The 21852-nt window shown below is 35.7% G+C and overlaps 1 protein-coding gene across 2 annotated transcripts in view; it reads left to right on the forward strand.

The window, feature by feature from the left end:
- The first annotated feature begins 1790 nt into the window (after positions 1–1790).
- The window catches only part of SECISBP2L (SECIS binding protein 2 like), a 65621-nt gene continuing 45559 nt past the window's right edge, over positions 1791–21852 (forward strand). Inside the window, exons 1-7 of one of the 2 annotated variants that reach the window (XM_019832463.3) lie at positions 1791–2034; positions 10653–10831; positions 12866–13190; positions 14818–14953; positions 19776–20005; positions 20285–20309; positions 20738–20853. In XM_019832463.3, the coding sequence (XP_019688022.1) occupies positions 2011–2034; positions 10653–10831; positions 12866–13190; positions 14818–14953; positions 19776–20005; positions 20285–20309; positions 20738–20853 (1035 nt within the window). In that variant the 5' untranslated portion in view covers positions 1791–2010. The remainder of the gene's footprint in view (positions 2035–10652; positions 10832–12865; positions 13191–14817; positions 14954–19775; positions 20006–20284; positions 20310–20737; positions 20854–21852) is intronic. The other variant, XM_003987157.6, reaches the window with a different exon arrangement.

Here is a 21852-nt window from a genome sequence, read left to right on the forward strand (position 1 = left end):
GAGACATGCTGAAAATTCAGAATTCTTATCTTTAAATTGTGAAGGAGGATGATCATCTGTTAGTTTACATAACTACATTGTATAAATAGCTTAGCTTTTCTATGCAAACTTAAATTTATTCTGCATTCATTGATGGATACTAGGGGCTATATTACATGAGTTCTTCATGTATGTAACATTCATACATACATGTATAATTTAAACAAACGAATACACACAAACATAAAATTTGAGAATAAAAATATTTTATTTAGTTAATAAAATTAAAGATCTCTGTGTACAAATATAAATATTTCTTCTTATAAGCAGGTTCTACTGCCAGCCTTAAGTCGTGTTGACCCAACATAGCTCCTGTATCAATGTAAGTACAGCTAGAGGCTTCACAGCCCAGCCTCTTCTTGGAATCCTATTCAGATAAAACCAGAATAACAAACTAAACTAACTGAAAAGGCAATTCAAGTCTTTACTTATGTCTCCTGAAGCATGACAAAACAAACTTCTTAAAATTCTCTTTCCCAGGGGTGCCTGGGTGGCTCAGTGGGTTGACCACCTGACTTCAGCTCAGGTCATGATCTCATGGTTGGTGGGTTCAAACTCCACATCAGGCTTTGAGCTGACATCCCAGAGCCTCCTTCCAATTCTCTGTCTCCCTCTTCTGCCCCTCCCCCTCCCCCTCCCCAAAATAAACATTAAAAGAAAAAATTTGGGGGCACCTGGGTGGCTCAGTCAGTTAAGTTTCCCACTCTTCATTTTGGCTCGTCATGATTGCATGGTTTGTGGGTTCGAGTCTGCATCAGGCTTTGGGCTGACAATGGGGAGCCTGATTTGGATGCTCTCTCTCCCTCTTTTTCTGACCCTCCCGCATTCTCTCTCTCTATTGGATAAATAAACTTTAGGAAAAAAAAAAAAAAATCTCTTTCCCAGCTGTATTTCACCACTCCAGTCCCTCAAACAGGAGCCACCTCCACTCTCTTCCTTCTTGTAAGTATAATTTAGCTTGTATGACTTTTTATTTTTCTTCTTCACCCTGGAGTTGAGGTATGTGTTAGAGGGTATGTCTGAGATGCCCAGAGGGGATCGGCCATGCTTAGCAAGTATCCGAATAGTCTCTTTTTTCAAGGAGCTAATGGACTGGAAATAAAAGGAACAATCAATAAACACAGGGAGGAAAGCAACATAGCAGGTTACATAGTTACCTGCTGGCTGGTGTGATACAGACTGAGTAAAATTAGGGATTCCGAGATAGGCACGATCAGCATGGAGGGGAGTATAGAGGTGAGCCTGGCCTGGACAATGAATTACCTAATCAATAAGCATTTGTGGAGCCTCCTGACTAGGTTTCGTTATGGTGGCCCTTCTATGGTGTTTTCCTTTATAGTCGTGATTCCCTTTGGCTGGATAACATAGGGAAGGATCATAAAGTACAGTGGGCAGCTAAAAGCTTTTACAACGTTATTAAGAGGTGGTTTGGGATAATGAAGTAGTCTTTTGAGGTTCCTTTAGACTGGAACCCGGGTGGCCTAGGTCCCAAGTGGCCCGACACTCCTCCAGTTTAACAGTCCAGAGGTGAAGTCTGGCTCAAAGCGCAGAGTAGTCTGGGGCACCTGCTCTCAGGAATCTCCACCTGGCCTCAGCCTGCGGGTCAGTCAGCCCAGGCTCCGGCCATCACCAGCTCAGGCCTTTGGCAGTCGCTCCGCCCACGCCCCGTCGCGGCCCCTCCCCCTCCTTGCCCTTCCGCGTGTCGCCATTTTCAACTACTCCTCCGCCTATTTAGGCCCTCCTCGGCTTCCGTCCCAGATGATCCCTCCCCGAAGCTGCCACCGCCTCCTCCATCTCCTGGAGCTGGAGCCACCTCCTCGGCCAGTGGCGTAGCCGGACTCTGCGTCGGGGCCAGCCAGATAGGGGCGGAGGTCCTGAACCCGGTCTCGAGTCGAGCGGGGGGCCATGGAGAAAGCGGCCCGAGGCGCTCTCCACACCGACTAACGCGGGCCCGTTGCGGCTGCAGGCGCCATGGACCGAGCCCCCGCTGACCAGGTACGAGGGCTCGGGCGGCAGGCCCGGCCGGGTGCTGGGGGTCGCCGCTTCCTCCCCGGCGGGCCCTGGTCTCTGAGCCTGGGCCCGGACGGCTGGAGCCCTCGAGTTCCTGCGGGTGCAGACTCCCCTCGCCTGAGAGCCTGGCGGCGCCCCACTCCAGCATTGTTCCAGATGCTGCCTCGGGCTCGGGGGCTTTTTCAGCCCTGGTTACCCCCTTCCGTCAGGGCTGGGGATTCGTTTTTGCCCCTCCTCCGTGGTTTGGTGGAAAGGGCCTGAAGACTCCCAAGTTGTCAGGGCTCTCCTGAGAGGAGGGTTTATAACTTCCAAGGAGTAATTCTCCCCCCACCCTTCAGTTCTGGAATGTATTTTCAAGGTGGAAAAGCTTTCGAAGGCTTCTCACCCGGAAAGACTTGTCAGAGAATGTGTGATAACTACAGATGCAGGGGAGTTACGGGCTTTTTAGAGCTACGTTCCATTGAGCAAAACATTGTTTCTCGTCGTGGTCTTAGGGAGGTGTTTCCTTTAAGATATGAAATATTATGGTTTTTCCCTGCCTTTCTGTCCATTTATCTTGCAAACATTAGTATTTTTTAAAAATTGAGCTTATTTTTTAAGAATGTTTGATCCGAAGTGTGAATTCATTTCCGAGCCCGTTTTCATATTCACGGAGTTGTTCAATTAGTATTCTATTTTGTTTTTAAATGCGTTAAATTCTTGATTGTCCGTGCGAGTAGTTGCTGGAAGGCAGGGATGATGACAGTGTAAATAATCCAAAATAATAATTTTCCCCCCAAGGATGCTAGTATTTTCCATCCTTGAGACCTTTATGAAACGACTTAATTTGATGAAATCGAAGTTTATTCACTATGCATTCTCATCAGTTGAGGGCTTTGCCCAGTGATGAGCTAGGCAAATAGATGAAGGAAGAAGAGATTAGTGATTTGCATAATTATTTTACAAATAGATAATTAGTATCTGAATAAATGAGACAAGATTTCACAAATTGCTGTATATCTGTAGCTAGTCAAAGGCAGTTTTGATTTTGAAATCGGCCTCTTTTTGCAGGCAGATTCCTAGTTGTGTATATTTGTTTTTACAAAAGCTTAAATTAAAGCATTATGAAAATATGAGTTTGAAAACACAAATGATTTTTATGAAATAATACCTGGACTTACCAAAGCAAAATTGATGGGAACTTCTTGGCTTTGCTGTGACCCAGAGTATTCTATGTATAGCCTATATCCAATTTAATGAAAAATATTTTTTTAAGGCATCTATCAGAAATGCCTTTGATTTCAAAGCCTGACAATTGAATAGGAAATTTTCTTGAATGCTTTTCTTGTATGTGTGTCACTAATGAAAAGGTTAAACTCTTGGTCCTTCATCATGATGCCAGAACCGTAACCAGTAATGCTGCCATATGTATACTTATGGTTCCTTTCATCTTAGAGGAAATGTAATTAACTATTTAGCAAAGCTGTTTGTGTGTGATTATCTTAACAGCAAGTGCTATGAGCAAATTATTTAACCTAGAGAACCTATTCCTCTTTCATCCTACATCTTTCCAAAGTCCACAACCTATTAAAACCTTGTAGAAATCTAAGGAGTATAAAGAAATCGTGAACATAGGTTTTCCGTTGAAGAATTCCTTTTTTACCTCTGGTACCTCCTGCCTCGTCCCCAGCCTAAACTTGAAGTAAGAGAATAATTCTAACCACTCCGTATTCCCGCGTGCTACGTACTCACAGGAAACAGACACAGAAAAGTGATGCTACTTTGCTTTGTTCAGGCTGTAAGCAGTTAATTCAGGGGTCCATGGATGACCTGGAAGGAGTGTGCTTCATTTTATATTAGCATTTTTCTGGGGCAAGTCTCCATTATTTTCATCATATTCTCAAAGGAATCAATCACTGAAAAAAGGCTAACAACCATTAACTTAATGGTAGATTAGGGGCTAGAACTGAGACTTCTCAGCTTTGTGAAGTTTTCTTTTTTTTTTTTTCCAAGTTTCAGATATTTATTTTATTTTACTTTGTTCAGGTTTCAGATATTTATTTCCCCAAGTTTCAGTTAGTTATTTATAACTTTGTGGAGTTCTTGATTGTTTTCACTATACCATGAAGTAATGTAATGACTTTTTCAGGTTATGTGGAATATACTTTTATATTTTTACTAAAGAAGTGAATTTAGATGGTAAAAGTCACTAAAAATATATGTGATGGGTGAATTTACATTTTCCCCTCACAAAATGTTTGTTTGCTTTTTCATTTGAAACCAGTGTTAGTTTATATTTTGAATTTTTGGGAATGCCTATAGCGTTAAGACTTATTATAATACTGTAGAAGTTAGCGATTCATAGAAATTTGGTTTTTAAAAAACAGTACTTTGTGTAAACTGAGCATTTCATGTTAACCTAATTGAAGTCCTTGGAGTATTGCACAAGTATAGTTTTAAATTTTTTTTTTTAATGTTTATTTTTGAGAGAGACAGCCTGCCTGCGCAAGAACCTGTGTGTGTGTGAGCAGGGGAGGGGCAGAAAGCGAAGGAGACACAGAATCCAAAGCAGGCTTTAGGCTCTGAGTGGTCAGCCCAGAGCCCGACGTGGGGCTCAAACTCACAAACTGTGAGATCATGACCTGAGCTGAAGTCGGATGCTTAACCCACTGAGCTACCCAGGCACCCCTACAAGTGTAACTTAAAAAAAAAAAAAAAAAAAGTATGTTTTGCCTGAAGCCATTCACGTTGCTGTACTTGAATTACCGTTTTTAAAATTTTATTTTTATTTATTTATTTTTTTTATGTTTATTTATTTTGAGAGAGAGAGCATGAGCAAGGGAGAGGCGGAGAGAGAGGGAGAGAGAAAGAATCCCAGGCAGGCTCCATGCTGTCAGCACAGAGCCCAACACAGGGCTCTATCTCATGAGCAGTGATATCATGACCTGAGCCAAAATCAAGAGGTGGACGCTTAACCAACTGAGCCACCCAGGCATCTTAAATTACGTCTTTTTAAAAAAAATAAAATAAAATCTTGATATAAAAGAACAAATTGTATCTATATTGATCAAGATTATAATAAGTAAGTTACTGGGAATGCATGCTAGATAATAGTCTTAATTGCAAAAGTGACTATTTGAAAGAATGTTATAATCAGAAGAGGATATTAGAAGTACTGTTTTATAAAAAGACTGTGTTAAGTCAAAACTAGTAGCTTAACTTTAACTGCCAGAGTTAGGTGTTCTAAGAACAGATACTAGTTGGTATAATGCATTATTATGGTTGGTATAATAATATTATGGTTGGCATAATGCATTATTAGTTGGCATAATGCATTATATGCTATAATATGCACATATGATACCAAAAAATAATTTTTTTGGTCCTTAAAAAAAAGTTGGTGTAAAGGGATGTGAGGAATAAATGATGGAGTTCGTTTGTTTATAAAGGCTTAATGTTTCTGTTTTTAGGAAACATTTAGGAAACATTCTTCTGGGCTTAGAAGAGACAGAACATTTGAAGTTTGCAGTTTCTTTTGTATTATCAAATAATTCAAACATTGGCTTAATTTTTAGTACATTAACATTAGATGAGTTCTTTTATAAGAATTTACAAAACTATTGATCACCAATGTCTTTAACTCTTAGAAAAGCAAACATGTAGCAAATATATATGACTTCATGCAAAATGCTGTTCATGGATAAAGATACAAAATCATCTGGCTTGTAATTCTTTCCTTTAAATAATAAACTTCAAATAGTATCTGCATTGTAAACTAGATGTATTCTAAATAAGTTACTATAAAACATTATTCAGTAATACTTGTAGTTGGCCTTTATGAATATCAGTAAATGATATGTCTTAACAGATTTTAAAAATAATACTTTTGTAGTCAGAAAGAATAATGCTCATTTAGTGAAAATGACCTTTAGAAATTTAAAGACATTTTTCCTTAAGCCCTTAAATCAAAGAGGAAATAAAAAAGTAGAATTATGGATTATTGAAAAAGTAGTAAAATACTACATATAAAAACCTATGGGATATGGCTGAAGCTATACTCTGAGGCAAATGCATAGTCATAAATGCTTTCATTATTAAACATTTTAAAAGGTAAATAAAATTAAGCATTCAGGACTAGATGTAGCAAGAAAACCCTATCAAAGCAAGAGAGAAGAAGAAATATAAAACCAGAAATTAATAAGTTAGATAATCAAAAACCAGTATTAAATTTAGAAAGCTGGTTTTTCGGAAAGTACTGTCATGTTTTAATAGGATTAGGTGTGGTCTATTTTACGAAAAGATGAAAAGGTATGAATAGTAAATCAAGTGAGCCATCTAAGTTAAATATTTTGATTTTTTTCTCAATATTTTCTTGAGTCTTGCAAAACTTTTGTTTATAACTACTGCAATTAATTTGGCAAGTGTTTACTTTCCATATAAACCATTCCAATCAGAAACAATACAGCCAGCAGGTATCTCTTAAGCATTAGTCATTTTTTCCTTTAGAAGATGTTTTTCTTTAGCCATGAGATGTAAAATATCTTAATGTTTGCTATGTCATGTTTTTACCTTAACATAGAAAGGATGCAGAGGGTTTCCATGATCATATTTTTTCTGTAGGTGTAAAATTCTGAAAGTTCACTGTGGGAGAGTGCCTTATTGTGTTCTACTTCAGTTTTGATTCTAAGTGGGTGTTTTTTTTCTATTGCTTAATCTTGGAAAAATATATGCTCTCTTCTGGAGGTTCTCAGAGGAGTTTAGTGTGCATTTCCTGCTGTTGTGTGCTTCGTAGTAATGTTTGCCGCTTTCCCCTAAACCAGTCTACTACAGTGCTCTTTCCAGAACATGTACCCCATGCATATTTGTTGAATTTATATAGGCTGTCATTGATTTGAATGTGTTTGCTTAATATACTCTTTTAAAGAAGGTTTTTATAGTTTCATGTTCTGATAAATTCTTGAGTTTTCTAGATTATTCACATCAAAGAAGTTTTATTATTGACATTTGTTTTAATATATGCTAAATTTAAAAGGAATGTGAAACTGCCTAAGTTTCCCCTCCCCCCCCCCCACCCGTACAGTTTTCTGGGATTATTATGATTTTTCATTAATTTGGAAAATTCTGAAATAACTTCTGAAAGATAAAGATAATTTTACTTATGTAGATATTTTTTTAAAGCAAATAGTAGTACAGGAATAGACTTTGTGTGGTTTAAACTTATTTTATATTTATATTTACTTTAAGGAGACAACTCCCTGTTATAAAATTTCTGATTTCTAAAAGATAGATCTTTGAAAAATAAAGACTAAAAAACAAATTCAAACTGAGGAATATCATTATATGAAGTAGTTTCGTTTTTTTTTTTCATTTTTTCATAATGTTTTGTTGTCCACCATGTAGGACATTTTTCTTTGATTTTTATACTAACATAATTGAAATACTGCCAGAATTTGTTGCTTACTTAACATATTGCCTATATGGACGTTATTATGTGGAATTTAAGAGGAGTTCGGGATCATAACATTACTTTTTAGGACTGAGAATAGCAGATGCTTCATTTTAGTGTATGATACTGAAGTCCCCAAAGTCACAACAAACAATTTTTAAGACCATACAGAGTTGTAACTATAGGAAAAAGTTTGCCAGTCTGTTCCTACTAGTGACATCTTCTGTTTGTGCAGCTGTTGACTACAGCAGCTTTTCTTTTTTGCTAAAAACAAAGGATCACTTCAGTGTTTGTGAGTTTTATTGTTGAACTCTGATATTAGCATTGGACTGAGACTAGAAATCATTGCAAACTTTAACATTTAAGGGTATATGCGGTGTATATGTACAGATACCAGTTATAAGTTATACATGCCACATTTTGGAAAGCGGGTTGATAAGTTGATAAAACTCTTATAAAGTAAAATGACACTAAGTATAAAAACTTGTTGCAACTTTTGACAAGCAAGAATTTGAATTTGTTATTAACAGTGTACTTTATGGGTTGGTCTTTGGCAGGAGGTGTCAGGAAACTTGGCGATCTTTAAATTATCTTACTTCTTTCTATTAGTATTTTGTCTTTTTCATATAGAAATTTTATGTAATCATGTTCCTTGTTTTTAAAAAGAGTCTTAATGCCTTCTAATACAGATTTATAAAATTGTTCAGAGAGTTATATGTTCAAAGGACTTTTTGATTTTTCAAAGAAATCCTAAAAATTACATTTTTAGTGTCCTTAAAATGTGATTTAAGTTTTCCCTCTTTTTATGCCTATGCATGAACTATATAAAGCAGGTTTCCATTATCTGTGCCTTATTGTTGAAAATCAGCTTTCCCCCCCATTTTCGGCCCATTTATTACATTGATATTTTATACCTTACATGAATAATTTTTGAATTCTGATGATTATCACAGTGAAAATTAGTGACTTAGGCTATTTAAGCATTTGAAGGAGTTTTTGCTTCCAATATTGAAATTCAAGAAAACAGCTTCAGCTCATAGATACTGTATTTGTAGTGCAAGTTCTGTCTCTATTTCGGATTTGGTTAATACTATAAAAGTAGATCTTAAAGTTAAATCAGGTAGGAAGGTTATTGAGTTAATACTGCTGTAAATAGTTCAGATTGCTTCTTCCTCTCCACCTTTTTTTACAAGCATTCTGAATATTTCTAGGGGATTCTTTTTAGAGAATTTTTTTTTTGAAGAAAAGTTGCCTATTCTATGGAGCATATCAAGTCTTCAGATTTTGTCTTCAGATTTTCTTGGATTTGTTACTGATTTCTTTTGTGAGAAACATGCCTGAAATTTATTCTAGGAGCTCTGCCTTGCTCAGAGCTTCCAATAAATTCCACCCTAGTGGGTTTGTTGGGAAAAAGTTCTAGTTAGGACTGTTGCTTTGTAATTGATTTCAGTGCTTGAAACATTGGATTGCATTTCACTTACTGGTTTCTTAAAGATTTGGTATCTTTTTAGATTGTAATATTTATGTGGTTTTTAACATTCTACTTTTGCAGAATGTGCTTATAGATTTTTTTTCTTTTTATAATTAAAAAATTGTTAAATACAGAAGGAAAACTGCATAAAAACAATGTACGGCTTAATGAATTATATATAAAGTGAATGCCTGGTAATTATCACCCAAGTGAGGATATAGAGCTTTGCCAGGCACTCAGAAGCTCTCTAGTGCCTCCTGTGATCACAACTCCCTTTCATAGGAGTAATTTCATATGAGTAATTCCTAACTTCACCTTAGCGGATCTTATTTATTTGTCTTTATAGTTTTGTCACCCACATATTCCTCCTAAAATACTTGAGTTTTTAAAATGTATCTTATAAGTTTCTGTAGATTTTTTTATAAGAAACGTTACATGGGAATGCAAGCTGGTGCAGCCACTCTGGAAAACAGTATGGAGGTTCTCAAAAAATTGAAATTAGAACTACCCTACGGTCCAGCAATTGCATTACTAGGTATTTATCCAAGGGATACAGGTGTGTTCTTTCGAAGGGACATATGTATCCCATTGTTTATAGCAGCACCATCAACAATAGCCAAAGTATGGAAAGAGCCCAGATGTCCACCAGTGGATGAATGGATAAAGAAGATGTGTGTATATATATACAGTGGAGTATTACTTGGCAATCAAAAAGAATGAAATCTGGCCATTTGCAACTATGTGGATAGAACTGGAGGGTATTATGCTAAGTGAGATTAGTCAGAGAAGGACCTGTATCATATGACTTCACTCATATGAGGACTTTAAGAGACAAAACAGATGAATATAAGGGAAGGAAAACAAAAATAATGTAAAAACAGGGAGGGGGACAAAACAGAAGAGACTCTTAAATATGGAGAACAGACAGAGGGTTACTGGAGGGGTTGTGGGAGGGGGGATGGGCTAAATGGGTAAGGGGCATTAAGGAATCTACTCCTGAAATCATTGTTGCACTATATATGAACTAAGTTGGATATAAATTAAAAAAATTTAAAAAAAAAAGATACAAAATAAGCTAAAATGGGAGTTCTGGATTCCTTCAGTTTACTCAAGTTATCTACTGGAAAACTGAAATACTCATTCTTTTTCTCTCAGTTTAACTGTGAAAAGTTTTTTGCACTTATGTTAAGTATTTTTTTCATTAATTGTAGATACTTTCCTTCTTTTTTAATTAAACCATACTAATCTAATTTCCTAAAATGGACAGAAATAGTCTATTTTTTAGACTATTCAAACAAGTATAAGGTGATTATCTTCAGAACTCTGTTTAATGATTTTTCCCCTCAACAAAATTAGTTAAAAGCATGTTGTTTTGTCTGAAGAGCTAGTTTTCTTACTGTCAGCCTTATTTTTGGACTCAAGTCTGACTGCCTTACACTCTTTATTGTTTTAACAGCTTTGGTTATGTAAGAAATGATTTCATTAAAATGCAGCAACTTTTGATATGTTTTCTCCTGTTTTATTTGATATCTTTGCCTACCATATTTGGTTATTTTAATTTGACATCGCTGTTCCTTTGGATGTTTTGTAAATACTGAGGAGATCTAATTACTGTTTGTAAACACTGAGTCTTCTATTGTTAAATCGTGAATTAGTATTAAGTTTTTTGCTCATGTATTAATAGTGTGTTTTACTTTCTTTTTGAAGAATGTCAAGCTGTCAGCTGAGGTAGAGCCATTTATTCCTCAGAAGAAAAATCCTGATACATTTATGATCCCTATGGCACTTCCAAATGATAATGGAAATGTTTCTGGTGTAGAACCAACTCCAATTCCAAGCTACCTGATTACTTGTTATCCATTTGTGCAGGAAAACCAGTCCAATAGGTAATTTGTTTATTATTATTTTCTTTTTCATGGGGGTGGGTAGGGAAATACAGCAGTTGGAGAGGCATACTTTTTAATTTTTCCCTTTTCTATTTTTTTTTTTTTAGGTTTAGTATTATTATTTTTTAGTAATCTTTACACCCATCCTGGGGCTCAAATTTACAAGGCCAAGGTTAAGACTTCCATGCCTCACCAACTGGAGCCAGCCAGGCACCCCACCTTTGGTGCCTTTTAAACGTTAGCCGTTTCTCTTTTTTAAGAGAAGTAAATAAAACCAAATGATGTAGAAATTTGAAAATTATTAACATAGATTGTTTTCTCAGTCTTTCTAAGAGGGAATGGAGTTTTTTGGGCATATCTTCAATAATAAGTCATTAAAGTTAGTTTGAAATAAATTGGTACAAAGGGAGGAAGAATTTTTCAGAAAGAGATGAGCAGAAACCCTTTTTTTAAGATTAGGTATCTAATCACAATTTCCAGGACAGTCTGGCATGAGAAGAAAATACCAAGGGATAGTCCTTAACATTGAAGCTTTTATGGTTAACATATATTTCTAGGCTCTGATTCTAGTTTAAATTTAGCTTCTGTGCTATAGTCACAGGGTGATTTAGCAGAATGCTTGCAATTCAGATAATGTGTGACCTAGTGGTTAGGGTGTAACTTGTTATAGTCATGATAGCCTTTTTAACCTTGTTTAGACTGAGTGATTAGTACTTCATTGGTGTAGTTCATTTTGTTGTTGTCTAAAAGTACTTTCAGCCTCTTTCGAGTAATATCACACATAGAAAATTAGGCATCTCTAGCATTCTGGGATCAATGGATGATGGGGTAGCTGGGCTCTAGCCTCTGTCCCACCACCCTGAAGGCAAAGGCAATCTAGACCTCTTTAAGCCATCATGTGGCACACTAATGTGTCAGGGCACATTCTTTCAGATATTCCGAATGTGAGAGATATGAGACCAAGAACTATTGTATCAGATATTATTAAATATTCCAGTTAATAATCTCTAAAATTATAGTATTGGGGATTGGACAAAGAGTAGGGGATCCTTTTCAATTGAAGTTAGCATTATATCACAAAATTTTGACCTATATTGGGCTGTGTTCGAAGTGACTTATAAGCCAAATGTAATAGTGCTATTTTTGCATTTGATAAAATGGCCAAATGTAAAGTATGATTAATTTTTCTTACTGTACCAAATAATCTTTGAGAATTCATGAGTAAATAAGCCAGCAGATTATTTAAAAATATTTTTTAAATTATGGCAGTGAACATTTATCCATTGCACTTTGTTGTGGGAGTAGTGAGGAAAAGCTCAATGCTCCACCTCCCCCATGACCCCTCATTCTTCAGCAATCTTCTGTAAGAACTGCTGAGAAATGAAGAATCTTGCTGATGCTTTGTAGGAATTGCACTAGAGAAAGCTCTAATGTTAGGGATAAGATGGCAATGGACAGGCTTGCCTCTTCTTTTCTCTCCCTTGGACCTGAAACCTGCTTCCATTGCCACTGGGGGAAGCCTGGAGAAGAGCTTGACTTGGCCAAATGGTTGGGGCAGTATGGAAGAGGAGTAGGAGGCCAGGTACTGAGCTGAAGAATGAGAGGTGGAAGAATCAGATCACTCACTGTCATGATCACCTTACTCTGCTTTTTGCAGAAGGCTGTCATAGTTAGCATTGGATGGGAAATTTGGACCGCCTTTGTTGGCAGATACAGTGGCTAGGTATTTAACTTCTAGGCAGAAATACCTTGAGGGGGTTGACTTATAAATAAGAACGGTATGTAGTTTTAAAATTTTGGAATGCAATAACACTATCAGGTTGAATTCCTTTATACTGTCATTTAAGTTGTTATTACACATACTTAAAAATCTGTAATTACAGCAAAGAAATTTATAAGATGGTAATTTTATCTTTTTTATTATGAGGCCACTGTTCTATACCTTTTTTTTTAAAGCAAATTAAATAGATTGTGCTTTAGTGTTACTTTTAGACTTGTCAATAGATGTGTTCTGTTTTCATTTGATTTTAACAGACAGTTTCCATTGTATAACAATGATATGCGATGGCAACAGCCCAATCCAAATCCTGCTGGACCATACCTTGCCTACCCCATTATATCTGCTCAGCCACCTGTTTCTACAGAGTATACATATTATCAGCTGATGCCAGCACCATGTGCCCAAGTTATGGGATTCTATCATCCTTTTCCTACACCTTACTCCAACACCTTTCAGGCTGCAAATACTGTAAATACCATAACCACAGAATGCCCTGAGCGTCCAAATCAGCTTGGACAAGTCTTCCCATTGTCTAGTCATCGAAGCAGAAATGGTAACAGAGGACCAGTTGTACCAAAAGTAAGTGACTTCTTTTGATTGGCTTTTATGTTTGATATTTCTGTTGTTAATAATAATGTAAGTAATTGCTACTTTTATTGCCTTTAATGCCGAATTTACTCTAAAACATTTCATTCACTAATATAAAATAGTCAAGGGTAGAGCATTTATAATTTTTCCTGTTTTTTATTGTGCCTTATTCTTAATTGATGATATGATTTACAGTTATCTTCAGGTTCCTTCAGAGAGTTGTAAATAATTATAATACACAAATATTTCCAAATTATTTTAATTTAGTGATAAAATTGCATAGTGCCACCGGTGTTTCTAAGTGGTTAGTTTGGATCCTATGCTAGTGGTATTGAATGACTAATGCACTTCATATATTTCAGTCTTCAGAAATCAGATGATACTGTCTGGTTATCAGATACTATTAAATCCCTTCAACTTCATTGTTTCCATTCTGTGAATTTTTAGTAGCAATAGCACTTTGTTATTCAAGTGTTGCTTTGCTATGTTATCGAACACAGGGTCTCCTAGAGCTGAAGAAAATGATAGATAAATGTGTGAAGCCACTCTTAGTCAAGATCATCCTTTTGACTAAATTAAAAACAAAAAAATGAGGGAGACATGAAGATCTTGAAAACACAGGAGATTTAAGGTTTATTGTAGGTAACTGTTCCTTAACTAAAAGGTTACCTTTATATTGAGGCCTTAATATCAAAGCAAATAAGAAAAACCATGTTTCTTCTCAGCACTTTTTAGCTAATCGAAGGCAGAGTGATTTCTTACATGCATCTTACGACTGTTTCATTAAGGAGTTGATGCTTTCCTAGATTCCATTAGACCAGCTTCTTCAGTGAAAAGTCTTTGCTGTCCTCTGCCATACTTTTCACACATTAAAATACAAACATGCAGCAGAGGTTCCTTTAAAAAGCTTTTAGTCTTTGTTCATGGAAATACTGGGTCAAGGGAAATACTTTTGGGAATTCTGAAGAATGTAAAATAAAATAGTAGTATATAACTTTTAGATGTTGAAGAAACATAATTTCTCAAATTACATTTCTAGCACTTGAATTTAGGAAGTTAAATTCAGAGTTCTATTATATAAATCACACCTAAGTGATGAATAGTCAGATTAAAAAAGTGAAGGAAAGGATCAGCCTTTTTATATTTTCTTTTTAAGCTCTAAAGCAGAAATTATTTTTGTACTTTTTTGCTATCATGAAAGTAAAATTTATCCCTTGGATAAGCTACTACCCTTTCTGTTACCCTTCTAAATAAAAACTTACAGCCCGTTATATGATATTATATTCCTATTATTTATTACTGATTGAGAAAATGTAAAGTGCAAGTAACAGTTAAAAATGAATTAATAATTTATTAGTCATAGTGTTAACGATTATTTGAAAAACAGTATTAAATTGTGTGTACAATACCTTATTTAATATATTATGATTAGCTACAGATCATTTCATGAATTCCTAACACGGTAACCCTCTTTTTCCCCATGGGTTGGGAGCCACTAATTTAGAACATACATTTAGGTGTGTTATATAGTGGGTATGTATTTTATACTGTTTATTTAGTACATTGAGTAGGATTTTAAATTATTATTTTTATTTTTTTTTTTTGGTGCTTAAATCAGCAACAGCTTTTACAACAGCACATAAAAAGCAAAAGGCCACTGGTGAAAAACGTAGCTACTCAGAAAGAGACAAATGCAGCAGGTCCTGATAATCGATCAAAAATTGTGCTTCTGGTAGATGCTTCACAGCAAACTGGTAAGGCAAGGGTTCTTACATATACATCACTGATTTTTATCTGTTGTCATGTATTGACTTTATAATTATGGACTGTACCACTTCTCAGGATTCTAGACTTTCATCCATTTATCCTGCCACTTTGTGAAATTCTCTAGCAAGGATAAAAGCAGTCCATCTTTGTAATGTTCTGTCAACTTGCTTCCTGGCTAAGGTGCAATTTTGAGTAGGGTTTGAGGTGTCCTTATTCCCTTAGAGTAGTGGAGCATTTCAGAAATCAGAGATAGAATTTTGCAGACATTGTGGGAATTTGAGGACTCATTTTGGCAGAGGTCAAAATTGTATGTTTTTTTTTTATAACTAGGTTAAAACCCTTTATAAAATATTCTAATATTGTGTAGTATCTTTATAGGAAGAACTTGGCAAGTTTTCTGTGCCATATTTTAGCATAGATCTGAACCAAACCTGTGACTGGCACCTGTATCCTGTCAAGCAAATAAAAATTTTGAGCTAGTTGGAAATCATTTTGTCCAGGGTTTTTTAGAGGACTAAATAAACATTAAGAAAGCTTTATCCTGGTAAGAGATAAAAGTAATAGTCTTATAATATTCTAGCTATTTTCTAGTTTATATCATTAAATTCCAATTTGTATCTTTGATCTTAGCTTAATAGCTATAGAGTAGATAACTATCTCTTCTCACCCATTGTCTTTGACACTAGTAAAAATTCTTGTTAATGATCCAAGACCAAGAATTAGATCTATTCAAAGGCACATTTACTTTTTACACCTCTATAATCTCCACATCTGTGCAATTTGGTCTGGCTTAAAATAAATTTATATGCAAATTTATGTATGTTTGTATGCAGGGAAAGGGCAGAGAGAGAAGGAGAGAGAGAGAGAGAGAGAGAGAGAGAGAGAGAGAGAGAGAGAGAGAGAGAATCCCAGGCAGGTTCTGCTCTGTCAGCACAGAGCCCAACTCGGGGCTCAAACTCATGAACTAACTGTGGGATTATGACCTGAGCCATAATCAAGAGTTGGTCGCTTAACTGTCTGAGCCACCCAGGCACCCTGTGCATACTTTCTTTCATTTGGGCTGTACCTTTTCTTTAGATATGAGTTCAGTTATTTTTTTACAATTGCTTAGATCTCTTAGGAGTCAGAAAGGATCTGGGAATCCGTTAAAAAGCAATCTTATTGGTAGTACAGTCATTGTATGTAGTTTGTAGCTCATAAAGCAGTGAGATTAACAGACTAACAAATGCTTGGAGTGGCTTTAGAAAAGGAACACAATGTAACATATTACACAGCTTTCTATGTTGCAGTTGTCCCTAGTCAGAAGGACTTCTACCTGCTTTTAACACTGGGACTGCTTTAAAAGTCCTTACTTCTTTAGTTTGCTCATTAAGTGACCACAAAGACAGTATTCTGAAGCATAAGAATTAGAAAATGAAAAGATGACCCATTAGTAAAACAAAAAGCAATCTACTGAATGGGAGAAGATATTCGCAAATGATATATCCAGTAGGGACTAATATCCCAAATATTTGCTCAATACCAAAACAAAATGAAACAAAACCCCAGATAATTGACTTAAGTGGACCAGAAGACCTGAATGGACATTTTTCCAAAGAAGATATAGGGGTGCCTGGGTGTCTTAGTTGAGCATGCGATCCTTGATTTTGGCTGAGGTCACGATCTCAGGGTTATGGGATCAAGCCCCACATTGGGCTCCTTGCTGAATGTGGAGCCTGCTTAAGATTCTCTCTCCTCTCTCCTCTCTCTCCCTCCCTCCCTCCCTCCCTCCCTCCCTCCTTTTCCCCTCTCCCCTGCTTGCCCCTCTCTCTCTAAAATAAAAAAAAAACAAAACAAAAAACCTCATAACCCCCCAAAACCACAAAACAACCCCCCCAAAAAACCCAAACCAAAATAAAGAACAAAGCAAAAACAAAGATATACAAATGGCCCATAGACACATGAAAAGATGCTCAGCATCACTAATCATCAGGGAAATGCAAATCAAAACCACAGCAAGATATCACCTTACACTTGTCAGAGTGGCTAGAATCAAAAAGACAAATAACTAGTGCACCTGAAGATGTGAAGAAAAAAGAATTCTTATATACTGTTAGTGGGAATGTAAATTTATGCAGAAAATTATAACTTTATAATAGGACATTTAAAAAAAGCAACCTGTTCATATAGGATGATTTGACACTGCAAATGTCATTTTTGCCTAAGTCAGTCTGTAGATTCTGTGTAGTTATTTTTTTTTTAATTTTCTTTTTTCATCCTGTTTATTATTTGTGTCCCATTGCCAGATCACTCTAGAGTACTGATAGAATATAAACTCCCAAGAAAGCAATAATTTTAGTTTGTGTTATTCACTTAAATCCCAGGACAGTGGTCAACACATAATTGCTAAGTGAGTGAAAGAATTAATAAGTATAAAAGAATAAATGAATGAATGACAACTCATGAGCTGAGGCTGGAGAGTTAGAGAGAGGCCAGATGATTTAGGGCTCATAAGTCAGGTTATGTGATTTCGATCTTGTTGTGAATGCAATAAGAAGTCATCAAAGGTTTTTAAGTGGGGAATGATATGGAGACAATAACCCGACTTTCTCCATGGCTCCAGTCAGGATGATGGTTGTGAAGCTAGCAGTATAGTTCTAATCAAAATCTCAATAGGAAATTTTGGGAAATTTGACAGACTAATTCTAAAAGGATCATCTGAGAAGAAAAGAACTTTTCTTCTAAATATCAAGACCTATTACGTTATCTTAAATCGTTATAAAAAAATACAGTATGCAAAATATAGCCTATGAAAATTAGAACAGGGGACCCAGAAACAGTCATATGTATGTGGAAACACATATGGAAAATGACAGAGATAGCATTACAGATAACGTACAGCCCATGCAAATCTACTTCAGGTGGATTAATGACAAATGGGAAACCACAGTAGAAGAAAATACAGGCAGATATCTTTATGACAGCAGGAAGGGAACTAATTCTGAAATAAATTCTGTCAAAAGTGAGTGAAAGAATTAGCCACAAAACTGGAAAAGATTTTTACCATGCCTGTAAGTGACAGAGTATTAGTATGAAGACATAAAAAATTCGTATGAACAATAAGAAAATGATCCCACATTACTCTCAGGACCCTTGGGACACAGTACCAGGGGGATGAAACAATTTGGCAGGACTGTAGGAATTTTTCCTTTGACCCAATTGTTCCTCTCCTATGAATGTATCCAAAATGGATGTATTTCCCTAAAAAGAAAAGGGACTGTTTGATGAAAGATCCAAATTTCAGTAGCACACTGAAAGCTTCCTAATGTTTAGTAACAGGCAACAAGTCAATAGAAGTGCAGGACATCCACTCTGGAATAATATGGAGCCTTCTTACATTATAATTATGAAGAACGTATGTGTAATATTAAATAGCACAACTCATATAATTGTATTGATGCTTTGTAAAAATTATAGGCAGAAATGTGGAAAAAGGAAAATTGTTATTTGTTGGGTTGGGAGGAAATTGTAGAAGGTTTTTTTTAATAATGTCTTTTGATTACAATTTGTGAAATACAAAATAAGAGACAACTCACTAGAAAAATTGGTAGAAGTCAAACAGTTCAAAAGTAAAATTAGGTATTTCACAGAAGGGAAAAAATTAGTGGCTAAAAGCATGAGAAAAGATATCAAACCTCATTATTAGGCAAAAAAATACGAATGAAAAACCCACAGTGAGCTGTCTCTCTATATCTAACAGCAAAAATTATGGCCTAGAAGATAGTATCAAGTATTTGTGAATATGTGAATCATTGTGGATATTTATATCCTGCTGTTGGGCTGTAAACTGTTTCAACAGTGTGACTGAAAATGATTTGGCATTACAAAGTAAAGTTGAATATGTGTATCCCATAAGGCCTGGCAGTATTTACTGTAAAAAAACTTCCATATTCACACAAACACATTCAAATATATGTATAAAAATGGTTACAGCACAGGGCACCTGGGTGGCTCAGTAGGTTGAGCATCTTGATTTTGGCTCAGGTCATCATCTCACAGGTTCGTGAGTTGGAATTCCACATCAGGCTCTGCACTGACAGTGTAGAGCCTCTCTAACCACCCCACCCCTAAAAGATAAATAAACATTAAAAAAAAAAAGAATGGTTACAGCAGTATTACTCAATAATGCAAAACCCCAGAACAGCCCAAGTATCCCATCACTGGTACAAAGAATAAGTAATATATGGTATGGTATATTCATACACGGGCATCCTAGATTTTAATGATATTAATAAATTACAGCCACATGCATCGGAACGTCTAAACTAATGTTGGGGAATGGGGCAGGACTGGGAAGCAAATCGCAAAAGAAAATGGACAGTATAATTTCATTTTTATAAAGCTGAAAGTGCAAAATCACATGATTTATGTTGTAGGAGTGTAAAAATCCATGAAAAAGCTATATTAAAAAGTGAGGAAGTGGTAAATCCAGAATTCCAAATGTAACCCTGGGGGAGGAAGAAGATGCAGTGTTGGTGGGGGCATGCAGTGGACTTCAAAACGATTGGTGATGTTATTTTTCTTAAGTGGGTACTGGTGGTTTGTTTTAATATTTCTGCAACTACTTTATTCTCTTTTCATAATATATGCATGTCGTAAACCAACTTGTCTGGAACATTGTATCTTTTGAGCTTTTCAAAAAAGGTTTTGCTTTTTTCCTCCATTTACCAAGTTAGATACCTTCATTTTCTTATGACCTTAATGATAATTTAACAAGAATTTATCAACTTGATCCTCACAAAGAGATGTCACACCTTCCTTGCTTTATAGATTTCCCGTCAGATATTGCTAACAAATCTCTCTCGGAGAGCTCTGCCACAATGCTCTGGAAGTCCAAAGGCAGGAGGAGAAGAGCATCCCATCCCACTGCCGAATCCTCTAGTGAGCAGGGGGCTAGTGAAGCCGACATTGACAGTGATAGTGGCTACTGCAGTCCCAAACACAGTAACAACCAGCCTGCTGCAGGGGCTTTGAGAAATCCGGATTCTAGCACCATGAATGTATGTAACACTGCTTTGATTTCTTTATCAGTCATCTATGTCAATATCTTTGTATCCTCGCTAAAGATTAAGTATCTATTTTCATTAACAATTCCTATAGTAATAGAATGGATCAAAATGTATTCTGTATATTAATATGAATAATATTTATGGATAAATATTTTTTCTAAGATTATGATAAGCATGCTTTACACTAGACTAAGTTATGAAACATTTTGCAAGGCATATGGTGTTGACTCTTAAGCAGAAAATAATTGTCTTTTTTGTTTTTATTTTTAGCATGCGGAATCATCTATATGTACAGGTACTTATTTTTTGCATAGTGTTTTTGCTATACTTTCTTCTTTATCCATGTCAAAGTTTTGCTTTTAAGCATGAAGCTTGCTGATGCTACAAAAATATTAGAAATCTTCCAGAGAGATTCACATAACTTTGAAAGTACAGATGTTGCAAAAAAAAAAAAAAAAAAAAAAAAAAAAAAAAAATTTAGTAAACTTCCAGAGAGATTCACATTACTTTGAAAGTACAGATGAAAATTGAGAAAATGTCAGCCAGAGGTATTCTGCGAGATGGCAATTGTATTACTAAGAACTGGAATACCACTTAAAGTTTGTAGAGAAATTTCCAGTATTAGTTTATAGTGACTGAATTTCAATACATGAAGTTAAGGGATAATTTACGTTTTGGCATTTTTCATAAATAAATACTTTTTTTAAATCTTATTGGTTACAGGTGGTGTAAATTGGTCCAATGTAACTTGCCAGGCAACTCAGAAAAAACCTTGGATGGAAAAAAATCAGACATTTTCTAGAGGTGGAAGGCAGACTGAACAAAGAAATAATTCACAGGTAATTTCAGTTAGGTTGGAGAAATTTGATTAGTGTGAGATGAATTATTGTAAATGGTATAGTGGTCTTGAAGAGCAGTGTCCTTAATTTTTGGAGTTGTGTGTTGAATTATAGTAATAGTAAAATATCATGATATCTAACTTTAAAATGGCTTAGCTAATAAAATTAATACTTAAGTAATGAAACAAAATGGCAAAATGTTGACTCTAAGTGGCATGTATATAGTTATATGTTCCATTTTGTACTTAACTGTATTTAAGAAATATATTTGTATATTTCATATCTTTAAAGGAGAATGAATATCTTCTAGGCATGCTTCATCTGCCATGACTTTTTTACCCATATAAAAAATTTAAAAGCATTTAATGCCATAAATATTGATTATTTGAACTTTAGAACTGTGGTCTTGTTCATACGGCTTTACTTGACCATGAACACCACAAGCTACACGCTCTGTGCTTGTTCTAGTGCCATAGAGATAGCCGCCTCATGCTGTGATGTGGGAGAACAATATCTACCTGGAGTACAGCAGAGCACGTTACGTACTGCCACGGATTTTCAGGAACTGTCTTCCTGCGTTGGTTGTATGTGAAATCAGGGAGTTGTTTGTTGGTCAGCATTTTTCTTTTTCAATTTGTAGATAGACTTCCTGGATTCCTTAAATCTAGTTAAGGCACTATGAGTATCCTATGAATAGATCTGTGGATGAACTGAAATAAGAGTAAGTTACTAACGGATTAAGTAGACCAAATACTTGCCTGCTCATTTGCTGAAATGAAGTGCTTCATATGCACCCTAATGTCAGGAAAACAAGCAGAATAATACCCTTGTCTCTGTGGTTAGGAGTCACTGTTGTTTGTGGCAGGCATGTGAGACAGTCTAGCTTTATTTGATTAGAAACAAAAGAGCTAAAACAAGAATTGTTTATGTAGATGAGATAAAATCTATAAAATGGTAGTTAAGTGCTGACATTTTATGTTCAAATTGTAACTTACTAGA

This window comes from Felis catus, chromosome B3 (genome assembly GCF_018350175.1).
Source record: "Felis catus isolate Fca126 chromosome B3, F.catus_Fca126_mat1.0, whole genome shotgun sequence".
NCBI classification, from domain to species: domain Eukaryota; kingdom Metazoa; phylum Chordata; class Mammalia; order Carnivora; family Felidae; genus Felis; species Felis catus.